This window comes from Psittacula echo (genome assembly GCF_963264785.1).
Source record: "Psittacula echo genome assembly, chromosome: 14".
Classification (NCBI taxonomy): Eukaryota; Metazoa; Chordata; class Aves; order Psittaciformes; family Psittacidae; genus Psittacula; species Psittacula echo.
In genome coordinates, this window is record NC_137750.1 from 1,154,582 (window position 1) to 1,172,689 (window position 18,108).

At 39.0% G+C, this 18,108-nt stretch overlaps 1 protein-coding gene across 5 annotated transcripts in view; it reads right to left on the reverse strand.

Annotated features, from left to right (window-relative positions):
- The window catches only part of SPAG9 (sperm associated antigen 9), a 61,317-nt gene that overhangs the window by 18,812 nt on the left and 24,397 nt on the right, over positions 1-18,108 (reverse strand). For all 5 annotated transcript variants that reach the window (XM_080629609.1, XM_080629611.1, XM_080629610.1 and 2 more), the window contains 9 exons: positions 15,544-15,638; positions 10,744-10,897; positions 6,894-7,104; positions 6,279-6,378; positions 5,057-5,178; positions 1,972-2,029; positions 1,245-1,397; positions 1,106-1,157; positions 552-682 (listed from right to left, as the gene is read on the reverse strand). In XM_080629609.1, the coding sequence (XP_080485735.1) occupies positions 552-682; positions 1,106-1,157; positions 1,245-1,397; positions 1,972-2,029; positions 5,057-5,178; positions 6,279-6,378; positions 6,894-7,104; positions 10,744-10,897; positions 15,544-15,638 (1,076 nt within the window). The remainder of the gene's footprint in view (positions 1-551; positions 683-1,105; positions 1,158-1,244; positions 1,398-1,971; positions 2,030-5,056; positions 5,179-6,278; positions 6,379-6,893; positions 7,105-10,743; positions 10,898-15,543; positions 15,639-18,108) is intronic.

The following is an 18,108-nucleotide window of genomic DNA, read 5'->3' on the forward strand; positions in this document are numbered from 1 at the left end:
TGAGGTCTCACCAAGAACCTATTTAGAAAATGTTAAATTATATGCAAATAACTTAGATCCATATAATAGTTAGGGCTGGAAAGGACCTTGAGATTATCCAGTTCCAATCCCCTGCCATAGGGAGGGATGCCTCACACTAGATCATGTCACCCAAGGTTCTGTCCAACCTGGCCTTCAACACTGCCAGGGATGGAGCATTCACCACTTCTTTGGGCAGCCTGTTCCAGTGCCTCACCATCCTCACAGTAAAGAGCTTCTTCCTTATATCTAACCTGAACTTCCCCTGTTTAAGTTTAAACCCATTCCCTCTTGTGTCCTATTACTACAGTCCCTGATGAAGAGTCCCTCTCCAGCATCCTTGTAGGCCCCTTCAGGTACTGGAAGGCTGCTATGAGGTCTTAACTTAAAACCAAAGCTGTTCATGGGCATGTGGGGACACAAGCAGAAGGGCAATAAAGGCCTCAAAACCCATTGACCAGATCACTCTGCAGCTAAAAAAAAATAAATGAAAAGTCTGTACAATCCAAGGAGCTCTAGGAAGAACCTTTTACCTTATCATCTCAGTCCATCGGACAGCTTCCTGAAGCTCCATCAACCTCTCCTTATACTGATTTCTTTCCATCAGAACACGGGCCATTTCAACACGAGTAAAACGCTTCCGCTGAGCAGTGGGGACATCACTCTGAACACACAAAAAAACCAAACATAGGACAAACAAAGGAGCACAGTAGGGCCTTGCAGAGTCAGCCTCTGCGTTCCAATAAGAGTCAGTTTAGGGCACAATTCCAGATTCCAAATCATTTGGGGCTTTGTAAAACTGACTTGCTTTTACCTTCCTCTCCTCCCATCCTTTGTATGGAGTATAATCTGAATAAAACCAGCTCAACATAAAGAACATAATAATGGGCAGAGAGGAAGGAAAGAAAACTAGACATGGTGTGTTTAAGTTTACTTGTGCTCTTCAGATCTTCTGTCTTTCCTATACATGGATGAAGTTCACTACTTATTAATCAGCAGTTTAGCAGCACTCACTCAATGCATGTGAGCTTATAATGTCCCATTGTGAATTATAAATACAAAACCCCACATACACACATACACCTACATCATCATCCTCTTTAGCTTTCTGTCTTGCCTCCTCTGCTTCTGCACGAGCTCTAAATACAAAATGAAAGATAGCTGCATTAGATACCACAGTGGGGTTTTTTTCTCTGTCTTTTTCACAACCATGGCATTAAACTTACTTCCTCAGCTCTTCTTCCAGTTCCTTATTCTTCTCTTCAAGCTTTTGTTTAGCTTGTTTTACAGCTTCCAATTCACCTTGTAGTACATCCTTCTCGCAGGTCAACTCATCCACCTTTGCTATCAAATCATTCTTCACTACATTCAGTGCATTTCTACACAAACATTTAAAACACACCATTACAATGATGACTGTGGACTCACAGTGAAGCTTCAGCTTGATTTTACTCTTGAAGACCTACAGATTTCTTACATAGAGCTGCTGTAAAAAGTACAGCTTTCTAAACCAGGTCAAACTCTCTCCCCTCAAATCTCAAATGCCCAAACACATTCACAACTCTGTATTAGGAAAAAGGGACCGATAAATCAGAACAGTTTGCTTAGAAGTTCCTCAACAGTGCTCCAATGGATTAGCTTCTGCAGTTATAGCTGTAACTGTACAGGGAGTGGATCACACTAGGACATAGCACTGCATTTCTTGTAGCAGTAACAAAAAGCAGCTATTGCTTCTTAGATCCTTAATTTCCAGAAAAATACCAGAATTCTAGAAGAATTAAGCTATATATTTAGCCAGATAGACCCACAGACTCAAACTACTTGTAGCCCCACTACTTTTGGAACTGAAAGTACATTTGTATAACTTCCATTTTCTGTGTACGAAGATATTAAAGGTAAAACAAAACACAACAGAGAAGGCCAGGATTTTTTACATACTATATTCTCACTTACTTTGTCTCCAACAGCTGAGTGTTCTCCAAAATAAGGTTTTCAACCTCACGACCCATTCCTTTTTAAAGGAAACAAACACATGAAATTAGCAGATAAAATGGATGCTTTCATAAAACCTTTGTTTTGCCATTGTCTAAAACCAGCTGAATTTTAGGTATGACAAGTATGTCAGTAAAGTTGTGAGCTATCTGAAGTTTCAGGACTGACCTACCTTCTACAATTAGCTTTTCCCTCCACCTTCTTCCCAGTCTGACTTCAATTAAAGCTTAAAGGCAACCCTGGCTAGCCACAGGCTGGTGGCTAGTGCTACCTCCACCTACTCTAACCATTTTGAAGATTACAGTACTAGTAAATCAAAACAACCACAGCATTACTGAGAAGTATCACTACACAAAGCTAGGTTTAAAATGCTCAACTGTCTTTTATACCATGTTAAACACAAAAGTATACCAGTTATAGACACAAGACATGCTGAATTATAAAGCTCAGATTGTGAAAGCCCTGCAGATTTCCCCAGAGCAAATGATACCTTACCAAAGAAATTATGGTCTTTAAAGCCCATGCATTCCATGTAGAGCAAAAACAAGAACAAGAAACAGTTCATGTAAGGTGTAGTATGAGCGAAGAGCAATAGAAGATTTAGACTTAGGAAGTAAGAGCGAATTAAAACAAAGGTGCTACCAAAGAAATCAAAGGGCAATGGGATGTGATTAGAAGCAGGACTTATGCAAGAGACAGATGTTAAAGTTTGTCACAATCATTTCTACTGGTTAGATCTCTTATAAAAACCAGTAACCTAAGAAAAGTCTAGCTCATTTTCTGCAAAGTAATTTAGAAGCCCAGTACTTGGAAGAAACGCGAAGCCACTCAGTAAGAATTTCAAATCAAAATGCTACTATGGAAAACCAGTTTCTCACCCTCCTGTTTGCATGCCTAAAATCAGAAAATTTGCAGGATTTAAAAAAAAAATATACACAAAAAAAAAGATACAAACTTTCAGGCAAAAAAAATAATTATTTTACACCTTGCACAGCAAAAATAATCACTACACTGCTAACAGGAATTATGCTGATTCAATATTAACTAATAGAAAAGTTAATGAAGGAAGCTTTCTGAATTACTCTACGAGCACAATCTTGCAAGTAAGTTTGCTAACAGATGAGTTGGATATTTGGACAACAAAAAACAGTATCTAAAAGTAGACATGCAAGCCAAAGTTCCCTCTTTTGGAATTTCTCTCTCTGGGTTTTGGATTTAAATTATATTTAACAGTGAAGGAACTTGGATCAGCTATTGCTATTTTACCAATATCAGGATAAATCCTCCACACTACACTCACCAAGAGGTTTTATTCAAGTGGTTATTGCTTTTTAAGTGCTTCCAGTATTCACAGATAAAAGCACCTGGGATTGCTTCCCAACAGGTTTCAACTCCCTTTATAATGCAAAAACAAAAAAATTAGAAAGCCAGAGTGCAAAGGCAAAAAAAATATGTTACCAAGCAGGGAAAAAAATGCAGAGAATGTATTTGATGAGCGCAGCAGCCAAGAACAGCCTAACTGCAGAAGCAACAGGTTTCAGAGAACTTGTGTTAAGAAAGAAGCATACACACCAGAATATTCCCCTGGGTATGCAGCCCAAGAGAAAACAGATTAGAGAATCCCAATTAACTGCTTGGACAGAACTCCAAACTGAAGTTTAATGCTCTCTTAGAACAGATCTAAATGCTTGCAACACACTGGTTAACCTGGTTGTAGATGGGGCTCTTAAGTAATAGAGAGTAATTTGGACTATGGTTGTGCTCAGAGTGAAATGATGATTGTATAGTAAAACTTTTAGACCAACACATTCTACGTTACAAATGCAGTTATAACAATGTGCTCATTTTGCACACACTGAAGTAGTTTAATGGCAAAGTAATCAGTAACAACATTTTGATAGGTTACACTAAAAAGGTGATTATTTTTTGCCCATGGAAAACAAAGCATTTAGTATCAAGAAGTCCTGACAGTAATTCTATTTCTTTATACAATTAATCACATAGCTAATGGATGGAAGTTAGTATTTCCCCAGTATCTGCATTTCTGCATGCAGAATGTGTCATTAGTTGCCCATGTGACAACAGAGTGCAAGAGGTTTAGATTTAGTATGTTTCAACAAGGATGTGATGGTCCTCACTGCTCAAGCCAGCAGAGTGACAAAGAAAAGCCATCTCAGACTGGAGATAGGCCCATTACTCCTGGTGAGTAATACTTTGGAGAAACATCACCTGCCTGGTGTAAAGTAAGTTTTCGATGGAACACTGAACAACCAGAAATCCAGATTGCACACACAACAGTTGTAAGTAATACTACTGACAATCTGTATTTCTGCTGGGTCAGACAACAGAAGCAGAAGGCTGGTTTTCTGCTTAAAACCCATTTCTAAAACACACAAGAGTTGCATTTGCATTTCACGCATTCCACAGTACCAGCTTTCATCATCTCAAAATAAGGCCTGAACATCAATATGGCCAGAAATATCTTGTCATGTTGTTTCCAGAAAGATGCTTTTAATGACCTTTTTGCTCCTGATCAATTCATATTCCCAAAACTTATATTTTGTTCAGTCAGCACACAAGTAGCAGGGGGAGAAGTGTGGGTTTCCCCTCCCCTTCCAGTTAATGGCTTGATTCTCAAATTACCACGACTGCATTCTGCTGCAATCCCCTCTTACAAGTTAAATTCCATAGAGGTGATAAAGCCAGGCCATTAAAGACTGGGCACAATCTGCATTAAACTACTTAAAACCAGTTCATGACAGAAATTCTCGCTCAAGATAAAAACCCTTGTGTCAGAGAACAGAGGGAAAATTGAAACAGAGAATACCATAAAGAAGTACCCCCAAAGATTAAGGCTGATATCATTATATTGAAAGAAAGAACAAACACTTTCTCCTGCTATTTTGCATTCCAATGACCATCTTAAGATGATACTCAAATGATTTTAATGCAAATGAATCCTAACAGTAAATCCAGCAAGTATAATTAAGCACTCCACTAACAAGGAAAGTTCCTGTAAGCTGCATCTTTAAATAACCTTTCTTACCCAGTAAGTCTGCACCTTCATCCACATCTCCAATTAGGCCAGAACCAGCAGATGACAGCTCTTCAAAGAGTGACTCTGTGTTACGGTCAAATGCTTTGTTCTCTATGCCTTTGGTAGGAGTGCTATTGAAAGAATTAAAACAAGACATCAAAAAGCAGAAGGAAAACATTCCCACAATGAAGAAAGCTCTATCATTTGTTACCTCCCAAAAAAAATCCAGAAGTGAAATTCTCAGAAGCTTTCAGTTGGGTGAGAGTCCTAGATTCTATTTTGAATTATTACTTTGGCATCAAGATCCCAAACTTGAGGTAGCTGCTGATATTGAGCTGCTCAGGAGTTATTAAATCGGAGCATATCACCTTTAGGCATATAGAAATTCAGCCCTGTCAGGACTTAGTCAGCCCAAATGCCTGAAGAACAAACAGCTCAGCCAAACTGAAGGTCATTTAATATAACAAGAATGCGAGAGAACCAAACAGAGATCAAGATATTCCTCTGGCCAGAAAAGGGGCTCCTTTCACACAACAATTTTATGTCATTAACCTTCAATATACAAGGTAATTTCTCCCTACCTCATCACAGGAGTGAACTACACAGACACATAATGTATTTGAAGGACTTGGGGCTAGATCCGAATTTTTTCCAGGCTTGCCTAAAAGATCAGGCATCCCACATACACTATTCAAACAGCAGTTGTGCATTTATATCATTGGGCTCTAGAGCTTAGGAAATAAATGTTATACTTCAACAAGGAAAAGCCTGCAAGGAAGCAGACTCAGGCAAATGCATTCCGCTAACACTGAGATTCCTCCAACAGAATCTGGTGAATAAATGCTGTAACCTTGCAAAGTCAACCACAAATCCAGATTTTAAAGAGATGGGTGAAAACACAAGGGCCCAGCTTGGAAACTGGATCTACTGAGAAAAGGCCTTTTAGTTAGACCCTTTGCTCGAAATACAGAAAGAATACGTAAACATTCTTAAGTCTGCAGCAATATGAAATACCCTGACCATTCATCAGGTGTAGCAAGAGAATAAAGAACTGCTGTTGTAGTTAAAAGCTCAGAAGGAATTGGGGGAAGTAAGGCCACAGAGGTAAGAGATTCATTATATGAAGCATGATCTCAGTTTGGTAAAGTTACTAAAGAAGTCACAATTTCAAAACTGAAGTCCGGTACCTTCTAAAATTGGCCTTCCTACTCACATATAACACACAACTCACCTGGAACCCTTATATCCGCTGAGATCTTTATCCATATCCAACTCAGGAGTTGATTCAATGATTGCCTGAACTTCAGATTTTTCTTCATTTTCATTTCCACCTAGGGAAAAGCAAGTGGTACATCTCCATAAACAAGATCGCCACCACTTAACGACATTACCTATATGCAGTTGTTATTAACATATCACCAATTTAGTAAACTTCTGTTCAAGGACTTATCAAGGTAATTAATTAAGACCTACAGATTTTGATACTCTAGTGCAGACAGTGGAATTTCTAAGTATCCCCTGAATTTACTGTAAGTAAATCCAATGCCAGTTATTTCCCACTATGTCTGCAACTGAAACCAAGCAGATGTCTATCATCTCAGGAATTTTTATGTTTAGATGAGTGTCACTTCTGTTGTTTACAAGGAAATGTCATAAATAATTCTTATTCTAGAAAAATAAGGGCTAAAGCTACCCATAAACAGACCTGTATCTCTTATCAAAACTCTGTATTCCTAAAACCAGAGTCAAAAATGATTTCTCATTTGTGACACAATAATTAAGGTATTTCATAACAGACTAAATGAGGCCCTTAGGAACCATACTCTAAAGAGTTAAAGCAGCTCACCAGTGGACACATTTCTTGTCTCTTGAGCTACCTGTACTTCAATATTCTTGCCTATGTCCAGCTTCTCATTCGGCATATCTGCGCCCTTTGCAAGCCCTTCAACATCTTCCTTCTGAGGAGTTTCTGCAGGCAGTACAGGTACATCTGAAGCAGCTGTGGATGCTGGAGTAGTAGATTTTGAGGCTGCTTGGCTAACATCAGAGAGCTCATCCTAAAATAGGGCAGTTACATTAAAAAATGAACTCAAATTAAAGAATTACTAGAGTTTGGCATATAAACTGAAGAACAAATACCAAAATTACTGTGTTTTACTAAAGAATATGCAAACGCAAAGAAACAGGAATGGGAAGAATAAGCCAGGACTGCCAAATTCATCTTCAGACTATGGCTGTTTCACTTCTCTTAGGGAGGTTATAGCCATATAAAACATGCCCTTGTTTTTAATGCTAATATTTGACCTCAGCTGATAATAATAGTCACAACTTTATGGTGGTTTTCTGGTAAAGTCTCCTAGACAAAGGCAGTATTCCCGTATTAGTAATCCTCCTAACTGCACAATGAACTGCTCAATCTTCCCAAAGCTGGTATCAAATCAAGTTTGCTAAATGTGCATGATACCTTCAAACATCATCTTAAAAGTAAACATTAAAGCACTGATGCAGAACAATGACTTTACTGATGTATAGTATTTGTATTCAGACTGTTTTCACATGCTTCCCAGTCTTAACTGTAAGCCCTGGATGACATTGGGAAGGAGACACTGAACTGCACTGACTGCTTGTCTGGTTGAATTCAGATCAACTATGGAATATCAGTAAACAGCTCCTCCTTAGAAGCCGATTCCTGGTAACAGCTTACATGTCAGTGACAGTGCATCAAGAACCACAAGTCTGGCTATTAATCCAGTTCCTGACTCACAATTACGAGCATTACTCAGACAGGGCTGCATCAGGCACTGTGCTCGAGGGCAGGCAACTGTGTTTGACATAACTAGGGGCTACTACCTGATATTACTAACAGCCCTCTTCTGCAGCTTGTCTTCTCTCATTCACATTTTACCCCTCATTCAGGACCAGAACCACACCAGCATGCAGAGATCTTGATTCTGACTTAAACAGACAGAACATCAAACGAGTTCACTGCAGATATGAAAACAAATTGGTCTGTTTAGGCCAATATTTTCTAGCATACAGAGTTAGAGGAATCTCCTCAGTAAAGATCAAGGTGAAACAAGGAGGCTGGTATGCAAAAAGGGGAGGCAGGATGGTAGGTTTTGATAACAGGTTCTTTTAGCATTTTGTTTGGAATTGGAAGTGAAAGCAAAGCTCTCAGACAAGTCTGTGACATTTAAAGAGGATCTATCTATTCACTCAGGAAACCTGAACTTGGCAGGAATGAAGCAAGTTTAGGTTTTATGAAGCACAAATTCATTGTACTGACAGCATCCCTTTTTGAGAAGGAAGGGAAACTGAATAATATTAATAACAATATTTGATATTAAATAATAATATTTGATATTCTGACAAAATTATTCAAAAATACAGTCAAATAACAGATGCCCCTAAATGCATCTCTCAGTGTGTCCCTTTAAAACAAAAAAGGAAGGAAAGCTACACAATTTACTCAATTGCCTCTTGAGTTGGTGAAGTTCAGACACTGGATAATGATTCATACTTCAGCAAGCAGATACAGGAAGGAGGAAATGCTACCCCTGACCAAGGGACTCCAGAGCTCACACAAACAAGGAATAAACCCTCAGTGGAGCTGTTGGCTCTGTTCAAACATTACTACATCTTTGTATTCTGAAAGCATCCACTAACTGATGCAGCACAAACTGATCAGCGACTTCCAACACAAAGCTCAAGAAAAACAGCTTGATAGCACAAGAGAAAGCAGCAAAGAGAACGGCCTTTTCCTTATGGGAGTTTCAAATGATCCCATCTATTTTACATTCCTGACTTTACTGCATTTTTTATTTTGTTAGCTAACTCTTGGAAACTGCTGATTAAACAATCATGAGTGTTTGTTCTACAACTAATGAGAATGAAACACAATTCCATTAAGTGACAATGAATTAATCAAAATATCCCAAAGCCTAAGCATCTGAAAGTCACTGCTATGCTGGCTTAGCAAATTGGACTTTTCTGGCCATATTGCCAGAAGACTTTGCCTGAAAAAGGACAATTAGTTCAAAAATTAGATAATTAAATCTGAAGTAGCAGCTCATCTGCAATGCTTTGCAGAAATAATAAGAAGAGAATGAATAGTAGCTAACTGTATTGTTGTCTTACAACGATATCCAGCAATGTCACTACTAAGCGAGCTACAGAGTACTCTGTCTTTTCCGTCTACGTTTCTCCTGACACCTTCTCTTTGTGATACATTTAGAAGAGACACCATTAATTAAATGTTCATGCATGAAAGCAAAACAGATGCCTCAAAGCAGCAGCATCTTGCTTGTGCCTTATACTTCATGTTGAAAGTATTCAGAGGAAATGAAAGTATTAGGAGAAAAAAGTTTCAAATCCTGGTTATGATTTCAGAAATACCTTACATTCACCTAAAACCAAAGATGCTGCTTTGGACCTAATCAACTTACCCTAACTAGGTTTGAAAGATTACAGTCTGAGCTGTGAATTCTCTTTTAGCAGTGCATTATCTTCAGAACTACACCAAGAAGCCTATTTTGACAATATATAGTAACCAATATAATTTTCTCAGGGGACAGGATGGGATCACAGAATTCCCTTTATACCTTATCTCTACCTAGTCTGAAGTTGTGTTTCAGTCAGTTCTTGTGAAGTCTGTCAATCTATTGATGTTAACTGGTGGAGGACAAATTTAAGATACAAAAATGGTCCTAGCCAAGAGCTTAAGTGACAAATCTTTAGATCCAAAGTCCTTTTTGTTACTTTGATATGGTTATAATTAACCATTACCTATGCTTCGCATTATCTCCATATGACCTTTAGGAGAAAAAAAACCCTGGGTTCCAATGATTCGTGGTTAGCATTTTAATTCTTATCAGTTTAATAATTCCCTGCTAGGTATGAAGTTCACTTAGGAGGAAATTCCCCTCAGCTGACTGCCTTTTCAGAACTAACAGTACATTCATAGTCCTCCAAAGAAAAAATACCCTCATCGATGTAAATATATAGGGAGACTTTACACATTGTGGAGTTGTTCATCACCCTGCAGCTCCCTTCTCCCGTTGTGTTTTAGTGCGCCCTAGTCCTGACTGCCAGATTCATCACACTCCAACACCACTCCCCCATTTTTCCATGTCTGCAGCTTGTTCTATGCCACCCGCTCACTGTTGGAACACTGAACAATTGCAGGAATTATGGCCAAGCTACATGTAAGGGAAATCATAATCACAGGCTAATTTAGGAAAGTTAGGTCATTCTCAGCTCTGTGGTATACCTACGCTCTATGCCTGATAGTAACAGAGGCTGCTTTAAGAGTACTGCCTATGTAGTAATCAAAGCTTTCCTTCTAAAACAGTATTAAACCAACAGACCTGTTTACAACTCTCTACTTACAAACCTAATGTGTAAAGAACAAGTGACTGACCTTTTGGAAAGGTTCCTTAGAAAGAAAAAACCCACTCTTATGAGTAAGAGAAGAAGTAGCCTGTATTACCACTCACTTGGAAAACACAACCCAAGCTCTGTTTCTTCCAGTAAGTTCCTTCAAAGCTCATCTGAGTAAGCAACATCTCTGGCTCACACAAAGGTGATTTAGGGTTTTCTGAGCTCCACTTCAATTTGCTTTCTTTCCCCACCAACAACCTATAACCTGTTTATGGGAGCTTCTCCAAGCACATAAGGCAGCCAAGCTGAGTGCTCACCTTCAGGCTTGTGTGGGACCGTGGCTGGCTTAGCTCATGGAATTTCCAGTGCTCTGACCCAGGCGTTTCCCCTGCTTCTCTCTGTGTGTCAGGCGTAAGCAGTGCATCTCCTGGAGGTAATGGGAAGATGCCCAGTGATATCGGACGCTCCTTTCTGTTTGAAAGACAGAGACAGGTTTCATCAGCCATTTCAGATGTCACACTATTGACTCTCCTGTACACCTCTGAAACCAGCTGGGAAGTGGTAAAATTATAGGTTCAAACATTGATACACTGTGCTGTATTAAATATACAATGTACACAATTCAATGCTATTACAGCATCATTTCACATCATCTGATTGCAAAGTCTATTCCATGGCTTTAGATAGCAGTTATTGGTTGTACTGTAGCTAATCTATAGTTCACAAAAGTTTTACAGAATTGCAATACAAAGAGGAGTGTAAGATGAAAATGCTTCCTTATTTCAAACTATGGCTTTTAGCAGCCACTCTTAAAAAGACCATTTTGCACATTTTGTGCAAGATACAGTACCACATAACTGCTACAACAGGCAACAGCTAAATCCTTAACTGAAGCATTTGATGAAGTTGTAAAAAAATCAACCTGAAGTCCAACTCTTCTCAAAATGTATGGTATTTTTCTCCTGAAGATCATAGAATTACATGGATTTGTATAACTGAAAACAACTGGATCAAGGAATTACACGTTAAAAACTAGCGCAGCCAAAAATTGTGTAGTCTTAACACTCTAACTTCACCCTAAAGCTATACAAAAGCTTGTGTTAGCAAGGCAAATTACTTCGTCTCAACTCTTCATCATCTGCTACCTTTATCACTTCCCTATAGCAAATAACGTTTGGAAATTCCAAAGCTTCATATATTGACCCTCTAAAAAAGAAAATCCCCAAGTCAATCTTGCCATCAGTAGCGTGACCAGTGAACAAAAGGATTAATTCTTCCTGCTAGCAAGAGACAAAAACAGGGTGCAGAACGCAATTCAGAGGATGCTACAGCCAGCCCTGGAAAGGAAAAATACCAGCCAAGCATAGAATTGAGATAAAGCAAATTATTTGTTCAGTCAGAACAATGAAACACAGAAGAAAGGACGGTAATCAACTAGCACAGCAATAAGGATACTGAAGACAAAGATAAAAATGTGCACAAGTGACAGCAGAAAATCATGCTTGAGAAAACATTGCTTGTAAGTACCCTGCAGAGATAATCCAAAGTATCAAGATATGTGAAATTTCACATTTCAGCATCATAAAAGGCAAATCACAACCACATATACTTTCTTTTGCAAGGCTTTTCACAAATGAAACACAACCTAGGCAGAATTCTATGCAGAATTAGTACCTGCATATAAATTATACGCAAAAATATTACAGGAAGCATTGAAAATCAAAAATTCCTATAAATTTTATTGGGTTTGGGTTTTTTTTCCCCTATTACATAAAAGAAAAGGTAGCCAAGAACAGATTGTATTTAGCAATTAAGCCATAAACTCCTTTTGTTAATTTTACATCACCAAGAAAACAATGTTCAAAGAGCATAACAATTTTAATTGCATGAACCCTTCCAGTACAGGTATAACAAAGATGCTCCTTGTCACAAAAACCTTTGCAACTAATTCTCACATCACATATACCTTGGCCTTTCATTTATATTATTTCAAGTTAGGTCACTGATTTGGAGGTGGTTTAGCAAAGTAAAGCAAGATCAGTCAGGATTAGAAAATAAAAAGCATCAGATACTGTTCAGCACCTGCAAACTAAGTGTGCTGACAAGTCATCATGAAAAGCAGCCACAGAACTAAAGAGAATCCGATTCCAAGGGTTCCCGCTATTGTAACAGGTTCTGCTTTTCTTCAGATTTCCCACCACTCTAATGTGTGTGGGGAACAAAAGACACGCCACACAAGCTTAGATTATGTCAAAAGACAGCCTGAAGCCCTTTCATTGGTTAAGGAATCCAGCAACAAGAGGAGGAAAAAGCTGCCCTTCAGGGGCAGAGAAAGCTGGTGATAAAGCCCACATTGTGCATTCGCCCTGGGAAACGCCTCCCAGAGCAATGGTTCAGAGCAGGCAGATTTGCTTACTTGCAGGATATGCCACAAAGCCCATCTTCTTTGTGGTCTTCAGAAGAGAGAATTTAAACAAAATGAGTGACAGAAAACACTTTCACAACTGACATGTGCCTTTTTTATGGAATAGTTTTAAATCAGTTTCATACTGAACGTATTTTGATGTGCTAAAACGCAGTTCAGGTGCGCTGCAAGGTGAAGGAGTAAATGAAATGTGAAAGGGGGGTTTATTTTGGGAATGAAGGTTATTATTCATGTGCCAGCATTAGAAGAAATTACCCAATTCAACTGAAGCAATTTCAACTTATTTCCCTGGTTGCTGACCGGAAAGCAAAGAACCCCTTCTACTCCCCCAGTGTCCAAGAAACACCTTGAAATACAACAGCGAGCAGGAGGCAGGCATGGGTTTTTAAAGTCTGAATTAATATTCTGAGGTGAGGTATTGAAGCATTTCGGATAAGCAACCAGATGCAGTGTTATAAAATCTGAAAAGTAGAAACAATGCTTCTACAATTAGATTCCTTCATCCTATATTTTTATCTTTTTTCTGTGAACACTAAGGACCTGCATCCCAATTCTTGCAATTCCTAAAAGCAATTACTAAGGGCGGGAAAAAGCATGGCTTTCCCAAACCCCTCAAACCCTATTTCCTAGGGTAACAAAAGCACATTGCAAAAACCCTATTTCTTAAGCCATCTGATTGGTTCAACATAAAGTCTAATAACTTACTGAAGCTCAATATTTTGCTTTGGCTTCTTAGAGTTGGTGGTTATTTGTTTCGGGTTTGGATTTTCCCCCATCCTTTAAAGCAAGCACAGCCTTACTAACTAGATCAATCTATAGAGTTATGCTTCAAATTTATTGTATTTCTTTGTATTTAAATATTCATACATGTTTATTTTCAGTTATTAATAATTGGTATTTCTTGCATCTATTGATTGGCTTTTAACCTTTGGAAGTACTCTTCTGTGCCGAGAGACGGACGTTAAAGGCATCTACTACAGAAAGTCTACATATACCATGTATTAGTCACACAGCTCTCAGAGAACACTATTTCCCAGCATTTTCCACTTTATACATAAGGTTTACTATTAAATTTACAACCACAGTTAAAGTATGCCAGGTTTTCAGGTCAGAAAGCTGCATTTTAAAACTTTTCCAGCTCTTCTCCATTTGTAATTGTAGCACTAAACCATGTCAAGATTACTTTTGGTCACAACATTCTAATGCATCTCTGCTACTGCTCCAGGCAACTAGGACAAACAGAACATAACTTGAGGGGGGACAGACAGAGTTGGCAACTGGCCATACAAGTATAGAGAAAGAGGAGAGGATAACATTTGGGTGAACAATAGTGAACGGGCTTTTAGAGCTCTGATGCTTAAATACAGATTTTCTTTTTCCCGTCACCAACCAATAATCAGATTTCTTAAAACTAACATGATCAACTAATTTCTGAGGGCTTGTGATCATCAATTAACTCATCTTACATAGGTGTTTAGACTGTAAAAGGTGAAATTTAATAGTACAAGGCCTCAGACTGCATACATCTATGGCTATCAAGATCAGGCACGTACCTGACAATACACTGAACAGGAGCTTTATCCTTGACATTATCGCAGCTTTTCCTGCAGGTTACAATAAACCATTGTAATACCCTTCTAAGAGATACACATAAACTGACCTTGTACTTACTTAAAAGGCAATGAAATTTGAGTGTATAAAAATAACCTATATTGCTATATCCCAGTCCATAAGTAAGTTTACAAAAGAATTTGAAATCTATACACAATTGACATCTCTAATTTATCCTTGCTCTTTCTGTATGAAAGGAAAATGGAAAGCAGAGAACATAGAAAGAGCACATGAAGCCAAGGTTCAGTAGGGCAGAGTACCTGAGTATCCTTGGTAGGTTCTGCGTCAGAGCTGGCACACCAGTAGAAATAGAAAAGTGCACTAGCAGCAAAACCGAGAGAGACACCAGGATAGCAGAATTAATGACCACCGCCCCGCCAACGAAGCCAAACACAAATAGCAGCATGCATCCAGGATTCATGGCGCTGTGCTGGCATGGTGAAACGCCGGAACCGAGAAGGCTACACAGGGGCCGAGGGTGTATCTTTGTAGGCAAAGTCTGTCATTCAGCCGCTGCCACAAAAACAATGCCATCAGCAGCAGCTTTCCACTCTTCTGCAGCAGCTCCAGAGCAATGACATCACCTCTCTCCTCCCCCTCGCAGCATCGATGCAGCAACGCAGAGACACAGCCAGCCCTGGAGTTATTCTCCCCTCCTTCCACACAGAGTTCATAGGCTAGAAAGCTTCAAAATCTGCATAATATATTCACATCAAGCCCTAAGAACAAGCGGGTCTCACAACGCACACCTCCACCAACCCGTACACAAAGCCACGGCAGCATATCCATTATTTTGGGACAGCTGCTGACATTCTCCCAGTCTACCTGAATGCAAACACTCCAAAAACCCAAAATCGTTTAAGGCTGATGTACAAAGTGTATCTCAACGTTTAACAGTGCAACAGCAAAAGCCTCTTTCTACTGATTTCTACACTGTTCTCTTACCACATTCCAATCATACAACAAATCTTTCCGATTCAGCCAAACCGTTGTTGTAGGATTAAAGAACAAAGTCTTGCAAACACAAATGAACGGATTTTTTCTCTTTCATTTCAGGGTGAGAGCATAGTAAATAGCTTACCTAATTCTACTGTGTGGTGTGGATTCGAGCTGATCACCCCCTGTTAGCTGATGAAGTTTAGTTCTTTCCAAGTGCTCCATATAATTGTGAATCATCTGTTTAAAAGGACAGAGAAACAACAAGAAATATTTAACTACATCTACTGTTACTACAACCACCTAATTCTTGGCCAGTACAATATAATCTCCCCCTGTAATGCTAAAAATAGTAAAGGCATTCAGAAGCATTAAAGCAATAGGTGAAAGAAGCAGCAAAATTATGCAGTGTGTAAAACCACAAACCAGAAGAGAAGCCCATAATAAATAAGTTGGAGAACTTGTGCATTCACGCACAGGGAACATCTTAAGGGCACATAAAGTGCATGTGATATTACAAAGGAGTTTTGAACAGAAGTACCACGGTCAAATCCATCTTGGAGGCTGTTTAAGACCTCTGTGTCTGGCAGATATTAACATCTACTATGCAACACAACAAGCCTACAACCTAATTGCAAAGTACCGTCAGACAACACGAACCTCAAATATTAAGCACAATGAATCCACAATCTAAGACTCAGGTTATTTCTGTTGGCAGAAATTTGAAGTCAGCATCTCGGGGCGGGGGGGGGGGAGAGGTTCTGCTACATTTAAGTAAATTGAAGCTTTCTGTATTTTCTAGAAGTGAAGTCTGGTTTTACATCATCTAAACTGACATCTCAAAAACGAGTGAGTGCAGGTGGATTTTCAGCACTGTAGAGTTTTTCTTGCTTGCTCTTTCTCTTAAGAGCAACAGCCCCAGGCCAACATGTGAACTCCTCCAGTCATGACTTATTTAACAGATCCTGATTCCAATCAGCCAAAGGATGATGCTATTCAGCATGTAACTGATCCAGGACATGCACTGGGAGAAGTTACAGGTATCGCTGCATCACTCCAAAAGGTTAATTTGGACATACATGTCCTTGAAAGGAAAGCTGGGAAAGCCCGAAGAGAAGCCTACATGACACTTGGTATTTTTAGCATTTCTGCACTCACATTCACAGATGAATAGGGCACTCGGTACATGAGAAAAAGAACCAAATCACAGGTGCACTGCAGAAGATTTCAGTGTACTTTTCTTCCTGACAGGTATTCAGGTTGTACCTTAATGGCTTCAAATAGAAAAAAAAAATACCTATTCCATAAAGCTATTGTCTCCTGCTATTGTAGGAGTATACACACACTTTTAGGAGAGCTTTATTAACACAATCAATATTACATAACCTTTTATTCTGGGGGCAGTTGCACACATTAGGACTGAATTCAGCAGGACCTGGAAACCTGCATCTCCACGTTACTTTCAAGTCAGGGTTGATGTGTCCAAAGTCCATAAGCTTGACCTTCAATTACCATCAGCTTCTCCACAAACACTGCTGGCCAGCAGTAGCTGTATGTGAATATATACTCATATTTTTCTGCTGGAGTGAACTGGCTTAAGATACCCTGATTGATGGAGAGTCTCTAAAATAAGAATTGGTTATGTACAGATCCTGGTTTTCCCAGCATTCACCTGAACTAAATAATATAATTCAGACCAGAAAAAAATCCTGCTATTTTTAGAAAAACATTATATAATATACTTTAACTGCTGTCAAAAGCTTACATTTATCCTCCAACAAAATGATAGAAATGCAGCATTTTAGGATCATCTCATTTGTTTTCTGTTTTTTTTAATGCTTGCTCACACACAGAAGCAATCAAAAGAATTGAAAGCTTCACCTTCAACTATCCATGTTTCTTGGTTTTTCTCTTTCTACCAAGCAACCAAAATTCAGTGTTCCAATGGTTCCTGTGCAGTTTTACACAGGTTTATTGCAATTCAAATTAGTTTAGAAATTCTAGGGAAAAAAATGCATAACTTTGAACTCCCCATTAGACCATCCTGTATCTAGGCTCTGCTGTATCCGTTCACTTATCCCCTCACCATGAAAAGGAGATATTACTGAACAAAAGCTGATGTGCCTGCAAGCACTTTAATTTGCAGCACACTAATTGGTTTCTCACAGTAAAATGTTAAACACAACACGTGTGGTGCTTTTTAGCTAGTGAACAGGAGCTATGTAACCAGTACCCTTCCAGGGAACAACTAACACATTGGGGAAAAAAGAGCAGGGTCAGTAAAACCTGCATAACTTCCATGTTTTGCAAAGTACATGGTTTAACCTACTTGATTCCCTCCTCTCAGTCTATTCTCTTGTTTACTGAAATGTCTCATCACATTTATTACCCACATACAGAGGCTGGAGGGTAGGTCAATTCAAAGGACTATGTGGTTTAGTGTTGTTCTGCAAACGAAAATGATGCAGATGGCAAAATAAATCTGTAGAGACACAGCACAGGGGTTCACAGCTACTAGAAACCAGTTAATCTAAGGGTTGAAATACTAAATTAAACATTGTAGTTTACTGGGAAGGCAGCTCACTGCCCATCTACATCAAACCTTTAAAGAGTTCCCCCAAAACCACTGGGATCTGAACCAGATGATCTCCAGAGATGATCTCAATCTAAATTACTCTGAGGCTCAGCATATCCCTGAAGTGCCACCCTG